The sequence below is a fragment of the Daphnia pulicaria genome, chromosome 7 (genome assembly GCF_021234035.1).
Source record: "Daphnia pulicaria isolate SC F1-1A chromosome 7, SC_F0-13Bv2, whole genome shotgun sequence".
Lineage (NCBI taxonomy): Eukaryota > Metazoa > Arthropoda > Branchiopoda > Diplostraca > Daphniidae > Daphnia > Daphnia pulicaria.
This window is the reverse complement of record NC_060919.1, coordinates 4,535,308-4,551,902: the sequence shown is the minus strand read 5'-3', so window position 1 is coordinate 4,551,902 and position 16,595 is coordinate 4,535,308. Positions and strand designations below refer to the sequence as shown.

The 16,595-nt window shown below is 43.3% G+C and overlaps 5 protein-coding genes across 8 annotated transcripts; all 5 read left to right on the top strand.

Moving 5' to 3' along the window:
- The first annotated feature begins 262 nt into the window (after positions 1-262).
- On the top strand, positions 263-3,582 carry LOC124350146 (transcription factor 24-like). Of its 4 annotated transcripts, XR_006920402.1 has the most exons (5): positions 263-1,622; positions 1,699-1,783; positions 2,045-2,101; positions 2,260-2,468; positions 2,580-3,582. XR_006920402.1 is itself a non-coding variant. In XM_046801179.1 (4 exons), the coding sequence occupies exons 1-4, from the start codon at positions 1,780-1,782 to the stop codon at positions 2,705-2,707; spliced, it is 381 nt and encodes a 126-aa protein (XP_046657135.1). In that variant the 5' UTR covers positions 269-1,779; the 3' UTR covers positions 2,708-3,582. The 4 variants fall into 4 exon arrangements, 3 of the variants coding, with proteins under 3 accessions (XP_046657135.1, XP_046657136.1, XP_046657134.1); XM_046801179.1 differs by having other exon boundaries at positions 269-1,783; positions 2,277-2,468; XM_046801180.1 differs by having other exon boundaries at positions 272-1,783.
- A 1,815-nt stretch (positions 3,583-5,397) lies between these two features.
- Positions 5,398-8,931, top strand: LOC124348520 (homeobox protein rough-like). The gene is made up of 3 exons (XM_046798748.1): positions 5,398-5,722; positions 7,085-7,319; positions 8,529-8,931. Exons 1-3 carry the CDS (start codon positions 5,398-5,400, stop codon positions 8,698-8,700), a joined length of 732 nt encoding a protein of 243 aa, XP_046654704.1. The 3' UTR covers positions 8,701-8,931.
- Positions 8,932-10,237: 1,306 nt separating this feature from the next.
- LOC124349572 (repetitive proline-rich cell wall protein 2-like) lies at positions 10,238-12,309 on the top strand. Its single transcript, XM_046800296.1, has 3 exons — positions 10,238-10,280; positions 10,350-10,469; positions 10,541-12,309. The coding sequence occupies exons 1-3, from the start codon at positions 10,275-10,277 to the stop codon at positions 12,149-12,151; spliced, it is 1,737 nt and encodes a 578-aa protein (XP_046656252.1). The 5' UTR covers positions 10,238-10,274; the 3' UTR covers positions 12,152-12,309.
- A 390-nt stretch (positions 12,310-12,699) lies between these two features.
- Positions 12,700-13,592, top strand: LOC124350116 (cuticle protein 10.9-like). Its single transcript, XM_046801130.1, has 3 exons — positions 12,700-12,813; positions 12,879-12,980; positions 13,062-13,592. The coding sequence occupies exons 1-3, from the start codon at positions 12,808-12,810 to the stop codon at positions 13,398-13,400; spliced, it is 447 nt and encodes a 148-aa protein (XP_046657086.1). The 5' UTR covers positions 12,700-12,807; the 3' UTR covers positions 13,401-13,592.
- Positions 13,593-14,129: 537 nt separating this feature from the next.
- On the top strand, positions 14,130-15,028 carry LOC124350121 (cuticle protein 7-like). The gene is made up of 3 exons (XM_046801141.1): positions 14,130-14,280; positions 14,360-14,479; positions 14,614-15,028. The coding sequence occupies exons 1-3, from the start codon at positions 14,275-14,277 to the stop codon at positions 14,926-14,928; spliced, it is 441 nt and encodes a 146-aa protein (XP_046657097.1). The 5' UTR covers positions 14,130-14,274; the 3' UTR covers positions 14,929-15,028.
- The last annotated feature ends 1,567 nt before the right edge of the window (positions 15,029-16,595 follow it).

Below are 16,595 nucleotides of genomic sequence, written 5' to 3'. Positions count from 1 at the left end.
CCATCCAACAAAGATAACAGCAGACATGCATTATTAGAAAGTCTTTTGTGCTCTGCAATTGTTGTTTACATGTCCGAAAGAATTTGGACGAGTCTACGCCAAACATTCGAGAGACGCAACATTTCTTAAAAACTTTTTCTTTGCATGACTTGACATTTGCAACAATTTAGAAAATGTTTCCAGTCCCTATAAACATTTGTTTTTTTATTTTTAACTTTTTTGCGATCTCTGCTCACCTGCTGACAGCGCAGTTTCTATTCCGCATTCACCCAATCAAAATATTTTAAGGCCACCGCATTGTGTATAGTTATGTAACAACCTGTAAGCGTCGGGTGATGATGTTCATTTTTTTCCCCAGATATTATCAGCAATCATTTTGAAAGAGTCGGTCTCAAAGAAGCAAGCCGACTCGTCAGTCGGTTGGTTGTTGGAATTTTGAGCAGCTCATTGACAACCGACAACTAGTTATTATACATTTTTGAGCATCCTCTTTTCCGTTAATTAAAAGGGAAAAAAGGGCTTGGTCTCAAGGGCGATATCATCTATCCGACAATGTAAACGCTAATCGTTTAAGAAGTTCTGTACTCTATACCAGCCCTCCCTTTCCACCCTTGATTGATGGTGATAGATGAAAAAAGATGGATAGCGTTAATTGTTGCATTTAAACGATTAGAGGTTGGCCTCAAGTAACAAGTGTTCATCTTTGAAACCGGAATAATGCCGCCCAGAAATTCAAAATCCAATTTTGGCGAGTTTTCCAGAAGGATTTTCATCAATCTGAGCGAATTTTTTTTTTTATGTGTTATGATGGTCCAGAATTTCCAGCTAAATCTAAACGGTGGTGGGTCTTATATAAATATCACGCACAGGGCACAAGGTGATTTTTGGGTCGTCGAGTCAACAAGGCCATCGATATCAACATTTATCTCTGACGGATCGGACACCCAACCCAATCAACTATTCCGGTCGGAGAGTGTTGCGGGCACGTTAACAGCGAATTCAGCGAATAAATCAATAGAAACGACGGCGACGAATTTTTCAGACGTGCGAGCCTCGGCCACATCACATTCGACGTCGAACTAGATCTAGCACGTTTGCCGTCCGGTATTTTCTCCCCTTCACGAAGAAAAAAAATGTTCAAAGCATTTCTACACACGTTCGTACAACCACAACAACAACAACCACATACCGAGCATACAACAACTGAAAAGGAGGAGGAGGAGGCCGGGTGTTATGTAGTGCAAACGCACCGAGCCCCAATTAGTTAGAGGACCTCGTGTAACTTGATCCGGTTAGGGAGGGTGTGTGGGCTTTTTCGTATTTCTTTAATTTCATTTTCCAACTGGGGATGATGAGGAGGATGGATGGATGGAGGGGAATGAAACATGTAGGCGGTGTATAGTACGTACGTGTGTGTTGCGTGTGTTCTCACGGAAAACGCGGTTGGTTATATGTTTTGCCCGCAGATCGTTTTACACGCAAAGTGAATATCACTCCCCCCCCCCTTTTTTTCATGTAATGCCATGGAACTAAAAAAAAAAGGTGTCGGAATCTTCCGTCATTCCATTGCCGGCTGTCGGCGGATCGTGTGCAGTCAAAAACCTCGGCTCATTTCACTTGCGGTCGAATAGAAAAAGAATAATAATTATTATTTTTAATTTGGCTTTGCCGGTTGTTTGAATGTAATTTTTTGTTTAGTTGAGCGCTAGCATCTCTGTCGCCAACATCTGTGTCGTCATCATCCAGCAGTCCGGATTATAAATTTTTTTTTTTTAAATCATGGGTAAACAAAAATTAAATCAATTGCCAAATTGTGTTTTTTTTTTTTCATTCAGTAGAAATGAAGAATGGGAGCTGTACAGACTCCCGTAATGTCATTTATATTTTTCTTAAATCTCTGCCATGATGTTGTTTGAAAATTCTGAGAAATTGATGGACGCGTGCTGGTTGAACTGAGTTTCTTTTATCGGGAGCTAACCGCTTTTTTTTATTTGTCTTCTTTCGTTTTGATTTGCTGTTTTCTAAATGACGGCACCTTCATCAGGCAGTCGGCGGCCGAACGCGGCTCGTGAGCGAAGTCGGGTCCAAAACTTACGTGACGGTATTGAAATGATTTACTGAAACTTACGCAACGCGAATCCGAGCTTCGAAATGGCTAGAGCGAATATGGATCGTTTCGCTATAGAGAAATCGAGCCGCTTTTCGAGTTGATTTAATTATTGCGGCAACTCATGTCGCATCGCTTATTTTATCGTCCAGCTTTCCAATCTTTGCAGTCGGCACTGCCGGCCGTCCCGCCCAGCACCAAACTCTCCAAACTGGACGTCCTCCTCATGGCGAGCGCCTACATCGCCCATCTCGGCCGACTGGTTCAGGTCGACAACGACGGCGGCGACCAGCAGCAACCGCAGCCGCAGCAGCCAACGAATTTCAATTCAAACGACGGCGCCACTTTCCACCCCGTCAAGGTACTACATTAGACTGCATAAAGAAATAGCTTCACGTTCCGTTGAGGGACTCGAGCACAGCGCAGAATGTAACGTTATGTCGTTTCAAATGCCATATGGATCGCATCTAAGAAATGGCCAATGAGGGCTCGACTCTACGCCGGACTGAATCATTCCGGTTCGCATCGGCCACTCCGACCAGACGAAGGTCTACCGACATCATCATTCAGGAGGTAAAACTCAACGAGTTGCCAACCTAACCACAAGGAGGCGGCAATGCGCACTCGAATATAATGCGCCCAAAATAAAAAGCGAAAGTTTTCATTCCATTGTTTTTTGAATGATTCGATAGAATTGCGCAACCAATTGGCATTGATTTCGATGAATTGTTTTATTAACTTTTAAATTTCCCGCTCGTTTAAATCCCTTTCTCCGCCGTGTAATTGAATTCCAACTAACGTCCCGATTATGTACGGCTAATAAATAATCAAAAGTCTCTCGAATGTATCGCGCGTCGCCAATCGAAATACATCCACGTGTTATTAAGTGGAATCCCATTGCAAGTGACAACTGCGTTGTCCAGCCCCGGTCCAGCTACCACCCCTCGAAGAAAATAAGTGGGCGGAGAAGTCTAAATCGAACCCGTTTGGACGGGTGCGAACGGGCACCAACCAGGTCGCCGGCCGTTCGATTTCATTCTGAAAGTGTATAGCGGCCGGCCGGCCGGCCGTCGTCGGCCCGTGTTGTCTGGAATATTATGTGTGTTCTCCCAACAGAAAACATACATATCAACTGGGCTGATTCAATTCAGTTTTTTCTTCACCCAATCACGAATGTAGAAATCGTAGTGGCGAACAATTTTGGGAGCAAGAATGAATTCATCGAAGAAATCTTATTTTGTTGTTTTCCGAGAAGAACCAAAACTGCTAGCCGTGAAAAACTGTTTTTGAGAGAGGGGGACACAGTTTATGTTGTCCGATTCGAACCAGTTGAAACGGGCCCGAGAGGTGAGAGCGTCCGTCGCCGCCGCATCACCTTTTCGGCCAGCCAAAAGTGATGTCATAAGACACACACACAAATCATGACAAGTCTTTTCATATGGCAGGGGCCAGCTAGATCAAACCAACGCGTGAAATAAGAGTCAAAACGAGATAAATAGCTGCGTAGTAGCGGTGGAAGACAGCACTCACCACTCGATTGGATTGACACAACACCGGCAGTCACTCATCATCCGTCAAAATAGTTAGGTGTAGTTCAAACCAACCTCCAGCGTGTCTGCCGATTTTTACAGAATTCAAAACCGAAATTAAAATTTTCTCTGGACGGGCGATGTGAGTGTGAAATGAGAATGAAACAAGCCTCAAATGCTTCTTGTTCTATGTTGACTGTCGTTATACTCTTGGCCGGATTGGCCGTCGCCGCAATCGAATCGAATTCTCAGTGGACTGTTGATCCGTTGACCGGTCCAGTTATTGAGCTGGAAGAAGAAGGCGGCCGCTCCAACAGCAGCAGCGACGGTCATCTTCTCAAGATGATTAGACGGGAACTCCATCACCCCCACCGGCACCAGTGTCCCATCCATCCGGATCCGCGCTCTCCTCACCTGCAGAGGCGCTCACTCTGTCCATTTGACATCCAGCGGGACATCAATCCCCTCCGCATTCCCGACGTCATCCACCGCGCCCATTGCCTTTGCGAGTCGTCGCCTTGCTCGGCCGGCCAGTCACAGTCACAGTCGCAGCAGCCGGCCCGCTGCCTCTCGCTCGTCTCGCCGCTCAAAGTGGCCTATCTCGACCCGCAGCTGAAGCTCGTCGTTGCCACCGAAGTCATTCACGTTCCCGTCGCCTGCATCTGCGCCACCCAGCCGGCCGGCCGCCACATGCCCGCCAATCGAAACATTGTCGTCTGAGATGGAAAGGAAAATGATTATCTGTTGATCAGAACATTTTTTTTTAGAATAACTAAAAACAACCAAAAACGAAAATGATATGGTTAACTATTATGACAATGAATAAGACCCAGCTGGAATGTGGTTGGAATACTATTTAGAAATGTTTTTTTTTTGTTTTTTTTTGTATTGTTATTACTTTAAAAAAATAGCATGTGTTCACTGCAAATGTGTTGTGTGGAGTAAGTGGGGCGCTGGTCCGCCACATGCGTCTCTGTTCGATACAAAATACAAATTTGTCATTTTAGATGAAAAGGCCGAGATGACTCATTTGCGTTGCATATTGTGCCACATGGATGCTGAGTTAATTAACAGTAACATTATTTTAAATGGACGTCCAGAGCTGAGATGAAATAACAAACTTTTTGTGTGTGTGTGGTTCACTAGACCCGAAAGGGGTTGGTTGCAACCGATTAAGGAAATTGGCTGCAATCACGATGTGTTGCAAGCCCCTTCTGTCACTGTCTGCTGTCCGGGCCCCCGAAAATCCCTTTAACTGTAATGTGTCTAGTGTCTAGGCCATCTGAGATGGGACTGATGTAAATCACTACGGATTCACCTGGCCGGATGTTGAGCTTCCCATCACTGTACAGAAAAAAGGGGGAGGGTGTAGGGAGGGGGGGGGGGAAGGCAGATGAGCAGCTTATATACATATGCGTCGACTAGACTTGTGTGTGTATACGTATATCTGGCCAATTGAAATGGAGCCGGCCCAGTAATGGAACGAACCAATTGGCTGTGTGATATAGGGAGTATAGTAAGGGGTGGGGGGTCGGGTTATATGGTGTCAAACGATTTGGGGTCTCACTGGAAAACACAGAGAGACCCCCGCTAAAAATAAAGGTTAGTATTCTTAGTGTTCCTATATAGTGTTTGTTATGTGTATATATCCGACTATATTATACCTGGGCGGGCTAATTGTTATCGTCAGTCGATTCCAGGCGTCCGTCAAAGTGAGTTAAAACGTCGACGAGACCCTCCAACAGCATCCGCGTTATGGCCATGGCGACGTCCAGTCAGTCCGGTAGCGCCAAAAAAGTGCCCATGACCCCGTCGGAGTTTTTCGCCAAAATTTACGGAGGAGCCGATCGGCCGCCGGCGGATGCATCCGCCGGTGGCGCTCCGACCAGCACGGCGAATAACCCAGCCGGAGCCCAGGCGGATCGCCCGTCCGTTTCCGTACTTCAGCAGCAGCATCAGCCCAGGGCTAATTCCGCCTGGCACCTCTACCCGCCGTGGAACGCGGATCAGTTATTCTGGGCATCCGGAGTCAACCAAGGATCTTTTTTCAATCCGCTTTCACTACCTCCAGCTCTCACCGCACTAAGTACGAATAACAATATTTAAATTTTTTTACTAAACAGAATTTTTTATTAAATGAAGAAAAATCGATAAGATTTTGAAAATTATTTCGGAGGATTTCAATTGAAATTGTCATTTCCGATTAGTCACCGGATTCAAATGTCTATGTGGGTCACATTTTTTTTCCCGAACAGTTTGCACGGGGCATGCACCTCACACTGTGGGGTCTGTCAAATGACGGTGATAAGTTGAACGTCCGACTGGTGGAATCGTTCTTGCGTGTTTTGACACATCTGCCCGATATTTCGACAACAAAATTAGGTGGTCCGCGCTAAAGAAAAAATGTCAGAACGAAATTTTAAAAAATGAGCAACGCGGCGGCGGTATAGCTTACTTGTTGTTTCCCCATTCTAATAAATTTTCCAAACGTCTGGCATTGCGTGACTATTGAGGTTAAATGTTCACATCCATTTGGTTGACGCGTCCGACATTTTTTTTTTTTTTCCTATCTCTCTCCAAAACGGTTTCTTTGCTGCGTAGAAAAAATGAATGGCGTATTTAGATCTGGAAATATGTAGGGAAAACAAAAATGGGGCCATTGACAAGCATGCAGTTGGTGAACCGGAACCCAACAGCAGCCATCTTTTTTTCCTGTTTGGTTCCGAAAATTCTTTGTGAATTGGATAGCAGCATATTACGCCATTGTCAATCGTCAATGAGCAATTCAACATTTTTTCGAATTGAATCGCGCGGTCATCGAAAGCGCAAGTGGCACATGATAGGGGTGAGGCCACCATTATATGATAGAGCACTGATCGCGCACAGGTATAATATAATCTCTGTTTTCCGTGATGAACACACCCCACAGCTCTTGTATATTTACTCCCCCCCCCCTCCAAACCACTCCCCTATTATCTATACCTTGAACCACCCCATTACGGATATTGACAAGGTAAGTAAGGGGAAAGAAGAAGAAGAAGAAAAAAAGACGGACATACTTGAAAAATGAGGGGGGAAAAGCTCCCACTTCAAACCGGATATGAGGGTGAGAATAAGCGCCTCTTTTAAACATCTGTTGTCTCTTCTCTTCGGGATATTAAGTAAAAAAAAGGGGGAGGGGAACTGTGTATATCACGAGCAATGAAGGGACCCATGTTAAATGCCAGCCGGAAAAAAAAAACTATTAACCTATTAACCTTCCGTATCGGTCGCGCATTTGGACGTAACTCCCATCGACGACGACTGACGTTTTTCCCACAATGCCCCTCCCTATTGACAGTATATTACGTGACCCGCGTTTTTTCGAGCCGTTTGAACGCTTTAATTCGCTTGGTTTTATATAATATAATACCAGGACTATTATTTGATTGTATCTTTGTCGATTTAGTGGCCAGGAGGAAGCGGAAAGGTCTAAGCCAGCGGCGGCAGAGGACGACGTTCACACAGGAGCAGACCCTACGGCTGGAAGTCGAATTCCAGTCGGCCGAATACGTTTCGCGGACGAGACGCTCCGAGCTGGCGTCGGCGCTGGGATTGAGCGAAACTCAAATCAAAATTTGGTTCCAGAATCGTCGGGCCAAAGACAAGCGCATCGAGAAGGCCCACATCGACCACCAGTACAGGTAAAAGGAAATCTATTAGCTAGATGCGATTGGACCAGTAGTAGTCGTGTAAATTCGATATTAATAAACCGGTCAAGGCGGGCTTGATTACATCATAACGACCGCGTACGAGTTCCTCCCTTACTTCCCACGTCCGCCTACCGAAAAAAGCGGAAATGTCATAGTCGTATAATTGGGGAGAAACACGCATCTCTAAGGTTGCGCACGACGGTTTAAGTAGCTCTACACGACATGGGAACCTGAAACGCCAACAAATTTGAGTATTAAAATATATAACAAATTACTTGTACATTTATGAGGGGCTTATTATTAATTTCCCGACACGCCTATTCGAATCGACGAGCATTCAGCGCCCTAAAACGGCCGGAATTGTCGCTGTTACGCTCGTTAGTAGATGCTATATGTGTCCGCTTTTTGTGTTACTGGGTTGTTATTGTTTTGTACCGTTAATTCCGTTAACAGCGTGACGTAAAATTCCCACAATCTCGTTGGTGAACGGTAGATGGCGAGCAAATCTAAAAGAGAAAGGAAAAGTGAAAGAAAAAATCCATTTGAATTTAACAACAGATAAAATTCTGTACGAAATTGCGATTAAGTATATTCCCAGTATATTCAGTGGAATTATAATTCAGAGGAATATACTGGGGCCAATATCGATTCATCTGATAAGGGAGAAAGTGAAACGTGTTCTCCGATGAGTAAGCAACAAGAGAGTCCATAATTCAATCGTTTTCCCTCTTTTACATATGACTCCGATGGCTCCGATGGTATCCAGGTGGTGTTTAGATGATTTGGCTTCTTTTGTATTCCTACATCTAGTGCCCTGAAATGAATCATCTGATTTTAATACAAGAAAATAACAGAAAAGAGAATATGCAAGGGAAACGACCAACGCCCCCCGTTCAGATTTGAAACAAAAATGACCGAGCGCCCCGAATCATACCATTTTTCTGATAGGGAAATTTTGTGTTAGACATCTACATTATTATTATTCACTGTCTGCCGTCGACTATCCGTTAGCAAGATGACTGGCCTTTCTGTTACTGTTACGTAAGTCGGGTTCAAACAAGGAAAGCTAACCACACCTTTTACGCAACAGCCGGGCAGCTGGCCAGCGCATGTACACAGTTTTGGACTTAAAAACTTTTTTCTCTCTAAAATCGGGTTTTTAACTACGTATTTAAATTGACCATCCATTTGTGGGCGCAGGTGCGGCGGATTGGCCGTTCAACCTACCAGCGGATCGCCGGCATCGCAGCGCGGCCAGCACGTCTGCGGCCTGTGCGCTTGCAATTCGAACGTGTTCCAGCAGCAGCCGAAAATGGACGCGGAGCTCTTGGAGCCGTCCAACGAAAGTGAAACGGACGGCGAGGAAATTTAAAAAAAAAGAAAAGAAAACAATTCAGCGGTTCATTCCACAATCATTTTGTTCCACATTTGACAATTAAATTAAATTTCATTTTTTCGCTATATAATTATCCTGCCAAAATTGCCATTCCTATTTGACCCTCCCAGTCAACCCCCTCCTTTGTAAATAGCAATCTGCATAAATCAGCAATCAAATAACACCAGTCTGGGTCTTTATAACAAAACGAATAAATAATCAGAGAAATTCGGATAATTTTTTTTTTGTTTTTCTTTACCTTTTACCGTGTCCACTGCCAACTGTTTTTTTTCTTTGCTTTTGTTCACTCTCAATCAAAATGTGAAACAAACAAACGTTGACTGATGATGGTAAAATGGAAATGAAAACTGAGGAGAGAACTTTCTTTTGCTTTTCGTCAGTCGAACAAAAGAGATCGGGCGTGGCTGGCCGATCTCATAAAACTGCGGATTTTCACCCGCCATTCAAGGCCTCATGTAGACTCACACGCAGGTTGCTGGACTTGAGACTGTTGAAATTTCTCGGACCATCTGTATAGCGATCGCATATAGCCTTGTATGTACACTACTTGGCTAGAGAAAAAATTCCTGCCGTCGTGGGATAATACATCGGTCACGGCGTCTCGGTCCGTGTAAACTGCGTCTGGCGTCGCGTCGTTCAACTTTTTCGCTGCGGGCCAGATAAAAACTCACTCGCTCTCTCCCTACATTACAACACGCATCTCATCTCCATATACAAGCCGAAAATATGTAACTCTGCCTGTGGGCACTCACCTTGCTCCAAATATCTTTCGACTCCATCGCTGTTATTATTTCTTATACAAAATATTTTCTAACAGCAGAGCGGTAAAATACCTTCTAGGCATAACGGGCGTCTTATTGTGTCTTATTTTGGAATTTTAATTCTGGAATGTCTTCTATACTATTGGTTTGGTAACTAGCAGACCATAAATTACATAAAATATAATTTTCATTAGTGTGTGACGATCGGGGGGAAATTGGAAGACTACAAGATGATTTCCGATTTCCTTTCGGTTGGAAAATTCAATACAGATCACGCCCGTTGATCACGCGGGGAACTTAACGTAGCGAAACAGAGAAATCGAGAGTCGTCTTTCTTCTTTTCTCATCCGCCCGATGGATATTCTAAAGAATTATTGGCTCATTTGTTATGATAGCGCATCGATCAGTGAAAACCTATCGAATGTCGAAAAAGTTTTTATTGATTGATATCTATGATGCAGCCAGATTCTTCCCATCTCAATCTTCGGCTCCTATTTCCATTTGTGCAATATGGGAAATAATAATAATAATAAAGAAAGTCCATTAGAGAAAGTAATGAAGTCAGATGGTGGCGCGTCAAGTAGAAACGCATCATCCGATGGCTTTTCTTTGGTCAGGAAATTGTCATTCACCACCCATTTTGGTTCCCATTTGATTCGATGAGATGAAATTCATTACGCACATCACCTGTAAAAAGCAGCAGCATCAGCCTGTATATATACGATGGCATCCATCCCCGATAGATTGCCAGTTGTCTGTCAAGTGTCTCACAGTCCACTGAATTTTAAAATGAAGGTATTTTATTCTTACGAGAAAAAGTGTATAGTTGATTAGTGATTAATTTTTTCTTCTTTTTTATGGCAGTTTTTCATTCTGGCAACTTTGGCGTCCGTTGTGGTCTCGTCTGCTCTATACGTGAAACCAACGACTTACTCACCTTCCGGTTGGTCATCCAATCAATCGCCAACATCCGTCGAATCCAGCGTAATAAGATTTATAGTCATTTTCAAAATCGCATATTTGAATTGATCAATTTTGTTTTTGTTTTTAAGCAGAGCCCAATGCCTTTCAGCTTCAACTACGAAGTCAAGGTAGATGACTACACCAGTTTTGGCGATACAAGAGTATCGGACGAACAGGGTCACGTATCCGGTTCTTACCACGTCCAACTTCCCGACGGCCGCCACCAGCACGTCAACTACAAGGATGAAGGAAACGGTTACATGGCCGATGTCCAGTACAATCACAATCCTGAATTCAGTGCTTCTAGCGTGGTGGAATACAAGGAAAAAATGGACAGTGGGTTGGTAAAAGAACACAGGAAATCTCCGAAGAAAAATTCGTCAAAACATTCTGGAAAATGTACAAACAAGGCGAATTGCTATGAGGAATCGTCTGACGAGAAGCCTATCAAAGAACAAATTTACATCAAGCCGGTCAGTGATAGCCCAGTGGCTCTTTTCTACCACCAGATACCGAGCATTACAAGTCCTCTATCCTACAAGGAGCCCATCTATTTCAATCCTGCTTCGTACGCGGCTCCATTAATCAAAGGAGACGGCAGCAAGACGGCGGCTCAGCATGTTTCCATTACAACGGAATTTTCAGCTGACGACGTTGTCTTCACTTACGCGCCGGAAGAATACGGCTTTTGGCAGGTTATGTATACTACTCCGAAATACTTGAAGCCAGCAGTGTCAACCACCGAGAAGCCCTCCTATGTCACCACTACAACCCGTAGTGCTCCTAAGTCTCCTTCATCTCACAAAACACCTACTTCTACCCCGGCAATTCCTTATTACACAACTACCGTTTCCACCACCACCACCACTAAAACTCCTACTACTAAAGCGTACAAGGCTCCTTATCCAGCCACAACCTCAGCTTACAAAAAATTAGTTTCCACTACACTCGCTTATAACCGCCCAGCTTCCAAAAATCCTGCTGTCACAAAGAAGCCCAGTAACACTATTACCCCTCCACCACACAAGAATCCAGTCACTTATAAAGCTACTACTACACCGGTCTACAAGACTCCTTCCGCCACTAAAACGTACAGGATTCCAGTTTCCACTACACCGGCATACAGGATTCCAGTTTCCACTACACCGGCATACAGGATTCCAGTTTCTACTACACCGGCATACAGGATTCCAGTTTCTACTACACCGGCATACAGGATTCCAGTTTCTACTACACCGGCATACAGGATTCCAGTTTCTACTATACCGGCATACAGGATTCCAGTTTCTACTACACCGGCATATAGGATTCCAGTTTCTACTACACCGGCATATAGGATTCCGGTTTCTACTACACCGGCATACAGAAAACCGGTTTCTGGTAACGTTGCTCCCAAGAAACCCTTGAATCCCAATCCTGCCTACAAAATTCTGGTTTCAACTACTCCGGCATACAAGAACCGATACTACACCACCAAGCGCAACAAAGTGGCTTCCGACAAGGCCGTTTCCAAAAAGCCTTTTGCAGTCTACAAGCCGGCCTCCAATAAAATTCCCATCAAGGCAGTCGATCCTTACGTCATTGCCCCTTCGTACAACACAGGTAAAACCGTTTATGCAGTCCCGTCAAACGTCAATAACATTCCTCCGTACACCGCCATTTTATACAAGCCGAACAAACAGGTAACGCAAATTAAGTACTAGGCATCTATAAATGAGACATCTCTTTCAATGTTCTTTTCTTTTATGGCCAACTATTATATTGGTGGCCAATATTCTTAAATCTTTATTGGCCAACAAATATTGTTGTCTTGCATGCCGAATGTTACAGTGTGTACAGTCTTACCGTTTACGCAATACAGAATGCCTTTGTTTTAATTTGACGTTTCACTTTCGACGACTTAATTGCTACGTCCAAGCAAAAACGGAAAAATACTAACAAGATTCGGTATAGTTGAATGGATAGTAGTTGAAAATTCAAATTATTAATCTTAGGTTTAATTGTTTTAATGGACACTAGGGCTATCGGAAAAACGAGTTGTCATCAGGTGGAAAGAAAAGAAATCTTTTATAATTCACGTACACAACGAGTCGTAGTATAAATATCGATATCAAGGACACATTTCGGGTGTAGACTTGCACACCTGTCGTGAAAAAAAAACAACCAGCAAACCAGCATTCTAATGTTACGCCAAACCAGTTAATGGTCCCTGTTATCTTTTGACCCGGTTTGATCACTCAGTGATTAATGATACTTTGAGGTGGACTGTGTGTAGTATATAACTGTTGAAATTGGTCGATCAAAGGAGTCAGTTATTGATCTGATTTTAACCACCTAACAGCTCTCGGACACAGTCAGCATGAAGGTAAAGTGGAGGCAAGACAAATAATGCGACTTTTTCATCAATTACAATTTCTTTTGCTGGATTAGTTCTTGATTCTTGTCAGCCTCATTGCTGTCGTTGCCGCCAAATCCGCTTATCCAACTAAGGATTATTCATCTCCCGCTTATGAAAAGCCTGCTGAATCCTACGTATATATTTGATTAAATGCTAATAACTACAAACAACAATTTTTATATTGTATGATCCATAAATCTTAACTTTTATTTCAGAAACCTCAACCATATAGTTTCGAATGGGCGGTTAAGGATGAATCCTACAACGACTACTCTCATACTGAGAGTAGCGATGGGAAAGTGATCACAGGATCGTATCGCATGGAACTCCCAGACGGCCGTGCTCAAATCGTCAACTACAAGGCCGACAGCAACGGATACACCGCCGATGTCACGTACGAAGGAGAGGCCCAATACCCGCCTGTCACTTACTCCGCCTCAGCTTACTCTGCTTCGGTCTATAATGCTCCAACTTATCCCGCGTTCAGCAAAATCCCAGTAAGCGAAATTCCAACATACAAGTCCCCAACCTACAAAAGTCAATCTAGATATTAAGCATAATTTCACGTTACGCATGTAATTTATCTGTGTGAATGGTAATTGATTTTCGCTTGTACACGAAAATTCGATTTCATTAGCAGGAACTCATTTATGTCTGTCAACCCCCCACAATTAGTAACTTTCACCATAAAATCATGCTGATAAATCCGGATAAATCAAATAATACATAATCGAACTTAGTTTCTATTCCGAGTAAATGTGGCTCAAGTCATTTAAAAAAAAGAAAGACACAAAGCGTTGCTAAATTTCTCTATTTGGACTTTATCGCTATTCCCGACTTGATTTTCTAACGGACATTCCCGACCAAGAAAGGAAAAGTTGTCGGAATGGTTCTCTCGCCGGGTAGAGCAAGAAAATTTCTCTCTCTAAAAAAGCAGTGTCCGAATTTTGCCGGCACTGAAAGTCATGTGAAAATCATTGATTTTTCAGGAGGGGCGTTTTTACCCGGTTAATCAGAAGGTTTAACAAATACAATATACCGGTAGTAGGTTGGGCGCATTTTTTTCCAAATTACAACATCGTAATGTAGTAATACTGTTGAGTGAAAGTTCAAAGAAATCTAGGCTAAAATGTGGGCATGAGTCGCCCATTCAACTATCATCCAGAAGGTGACGGGCATTTCGGGTTAGGCGAAAGAGACTCATCCAATTTCGAATGTATTTCGCGCCCGACTCGTGCTCGCCAGAGGAAATCTACGTTCACTTGCTATGTTTTATCATCTTTCGCCCGCCCACTCCTGCAGATTTTGCACGAGTGTTCTTTCACGTATCACAGCCCATGATGTGAGATTGGTATATAAAGGATGGAAACGGTCCACTTTAGATATCAGTTATCCAGCTGAATTCAATCGTACAACAACTCCAGCAACATGCAGGTAAGAAGTTATAAGAAGTGCCTGTTCAGTCTTAAGGAATCAACAGTAACCGAAAGATTATTTGGTTATTTATCTACAGTTCCTCATCGTCGCCGCTCTCGTCGCTGTTGCCGCCGCCAATTCCGCATACCCGACTCCAGCTCCAGCTTACCCAGCAGCTCCAGCTTATCCCGCCCCTGGATACAAGACTGAATCATACGTAAAAGTCTACCTTAGAAAAACTAATAGCCAATATTATTTTAGAAGTTACGAGCACTCGCTATTCACAGAGATAAGCGTGATTTGGTTCAAATGATTCCTAACAAATGTCGTGTTGTCTTCTTTTCCATTTAGCCCCCACAGCCGTACAGCTTTGACTGGGAAGTCAACGATGCCCCATCTTACAACAACTACGGCCACTCTGAGAAGAGCGACGGAAAAGTGACCACCGGATCTTACCGTGTTTTGCTTCCCGATGGCCGCACCCAGATTGTCACCTACAAGGCTGACAGCTACGGATACGTTGCTGACGTCAAGTACGAGGGTGTAGCCAAGTACCCCGAGTACAAACCCAGCACATATGCTGCTCCAGCTTACAAAGCTCCCGCATACCCAGCAGCAGCTCCCGCTTACCCCGCACCTGCCTACAAGGCTCCCGCCACGTACTAGAAAATGAATGTTTACATGAATTTTTATTGTTCAAGAATAATCCTATAAATGAACTATTGTCGTGATTTGAATCAAGAGAAATATATTATGTAAAAAGAAATATTTGTCAACATAATTATTTGTCTGTATTAGTATAAGTTATTGCTAATTGCATTTAAGAACGTAATAAAACGAAGTGGCATTCGCCCTAATCTATGCTGCAGGCCTACAAAGTCATTTCAATTCGTACCTATCAAAAAGAATGTTTAAGTAACTTAACAAAAGAACCCTTTGACATGAAGCTACAGTTTCTGCATTTCATGCCTTTGATTTCCGAAGTTGTTGTTCCTTCCTATCACTTTGAGCTAGAGAACAGCAGCATCTTTCGGGATGGTGGGTCAGCTTCGTCGACAATAGTTACATTTATTGTCAGCTACCTGCGTTTTTAGCAAGGTAAGGTACCCGAAGAGATGTTTGTAATTTTTGTTTCATGAAAATTAAAATAGCATATGCCGTTCAATAATAGCATACATATGCCATCGAATTTAAAAGTATCATAAATGATGGGGAATAATAAAAGGTAAAACAACACGGTAGAAATAATTGAGATTATATATGGGACAGAACCCGATTTATTGAGAAAAAAGAAAGAAAAAAAAAATTTAAAAAACCGAAGCTAATAATGATTGAAACTGAACCAGCCTCACAATCAATAATGGTCAACTTGCTCGGCTGTCTCCATCGTAACACCGTAAAGAATTGGTGGACTCATTTAAGGGTAAATAAACCCCCTGTCGAGGTAGTCAAATGTTACACTGACATGTAGGGTGAGGATCACCTACTTCTCTGACTGTTAGAGGAATTGTATTGTGTAAGCACTTTCGTACTTCCCAATGACAAATCAGCTTGTGCAGTTCAAAGTATATTCAGAAGTCCCCACGCACAACAGCGACACACCAACTCCATTGACAGGTTCACCCACCATTCCCTTCCGGATTGTTACGAGGAGGGAGCGTCATCACAAATCAACAACTACCAATCGCAAGACTGACATTCAGCTTCAACCATTATTAACTTCGATAAAAAAAAAAAAAACAAAAAAAATTCAAACTCAGGGAGCGCGAATCCATCAGGTGAACAGGTCAGTACTTGTTCCAATATCTCTCTGCATAGCGAGCCTCATTGGCCTCATACTCTCGAATCCTATCTTCAGCGTTTTTTATATCAATCATATCGATCCATTCGTCGTAATGTTCTTTGAGATTCGGATCCGATAGAATCAGTCTTCCTCTATGAAGGGCTTCACCTAATGCTTTTGCTTTAGCCAAGGCTTTCTCGTCCGCGTCGGGTTTCATCTTGTCCGGATGTATGGGACGCATCTTCTTGCGGAAGCAACTTTGGACCTTTTCTTTGGAGGCCTTCCCGCGTTCCACACCCAGAAGTTTGTAGTAATTCGGCAGGGAGAAGGAGGCAAGTTCCAGTTCGTCAATAGACAGGTTTAACTCGGTGTTATGCTTCGTTAACTCCTCAATGCGGGATTCTAGTTGCTGTAAGTATTCATTATGCTTTCGGATGACGACTGAATACCTTTTCCTCGTTTCTTGCATTTCTGTCCGGCTGTCATCTTCGAAGTCATCGAGTTTTTGGTTTAAATCTGAGATGGTTTGCTCGAGTTCAGCGATTTTGAT

Bases quoted from the DNA above. Each gene is read 5' to 3' on its own strand.
- LOC124350146 (XM_046801178.1), top strand. From the start codon at position 2,026: ATGACGGCACCTTCATCAGGCAGTCGGCGGCCGAACGCGGCTCGTGAG. The intron at 2,102-2,259 runs GTATTGAAATGA...TTTATCGTCCAG, and splicing joins GGTCCAAAACTTACGTGACG to CTTTCCAATCTTTGCAGTCG. The intron at 2,469-2,579 runs GTACTACATTAG...ATCGCATCTAAG, and splicing joins CCACTTTCCACCCCGTCAAG to AAATGGCCAATGAGGGCTCG.
- LOC124350116 (XM_046801130.1), top strand. The intron at 12,981-13,061 runs GTATATATTTGA...CTTTTATTTCAG, and splicing joins AAAAGCCTGCTGAATCCTAC to AAACCTCAACCATATAGTTT.
- LOC124350121 (XM_046801141.1), top strand. The intron at 14,480-14,613 runs GTAAAAGTCTAC...TTTTCCATTTAG, and splicing joins GATACAAGACTGAATCATAC to CCCCCACAGCCGTACAGCTT.
- LOC124348520 (XM_046798748.1), top strand. From the start codon at position 5,398: ATGGCGACGTCCAGTCAGTCCGGTAGCGCCAAAAAAGTGCCCATGACC. The intron at 5,723-7,084 runs GTACGAATAACA...TTGTCGATTTAG, and splicing joins TCCAGCTCTCACCGCACTAA to TGGCCAGGAGGAAGCGGAAA. The intron at 7,320-8,528 runs GTAAAAGGAAAT...TTGTGGGCGCAG, and splicing joins CACATCGACCACCAGTACAG to GTGCGGCGGATTGGCCGTTC.
- LOC124349572 (XM_046800296.1), top strand. The intron at 10,470-10,540 runs GTAATAAGATTT...GTTTTTAAGCAG, and splicing joins CAACATCCGTCGAATCCAGC to AGCCCAATGCCTTTCAGCTT.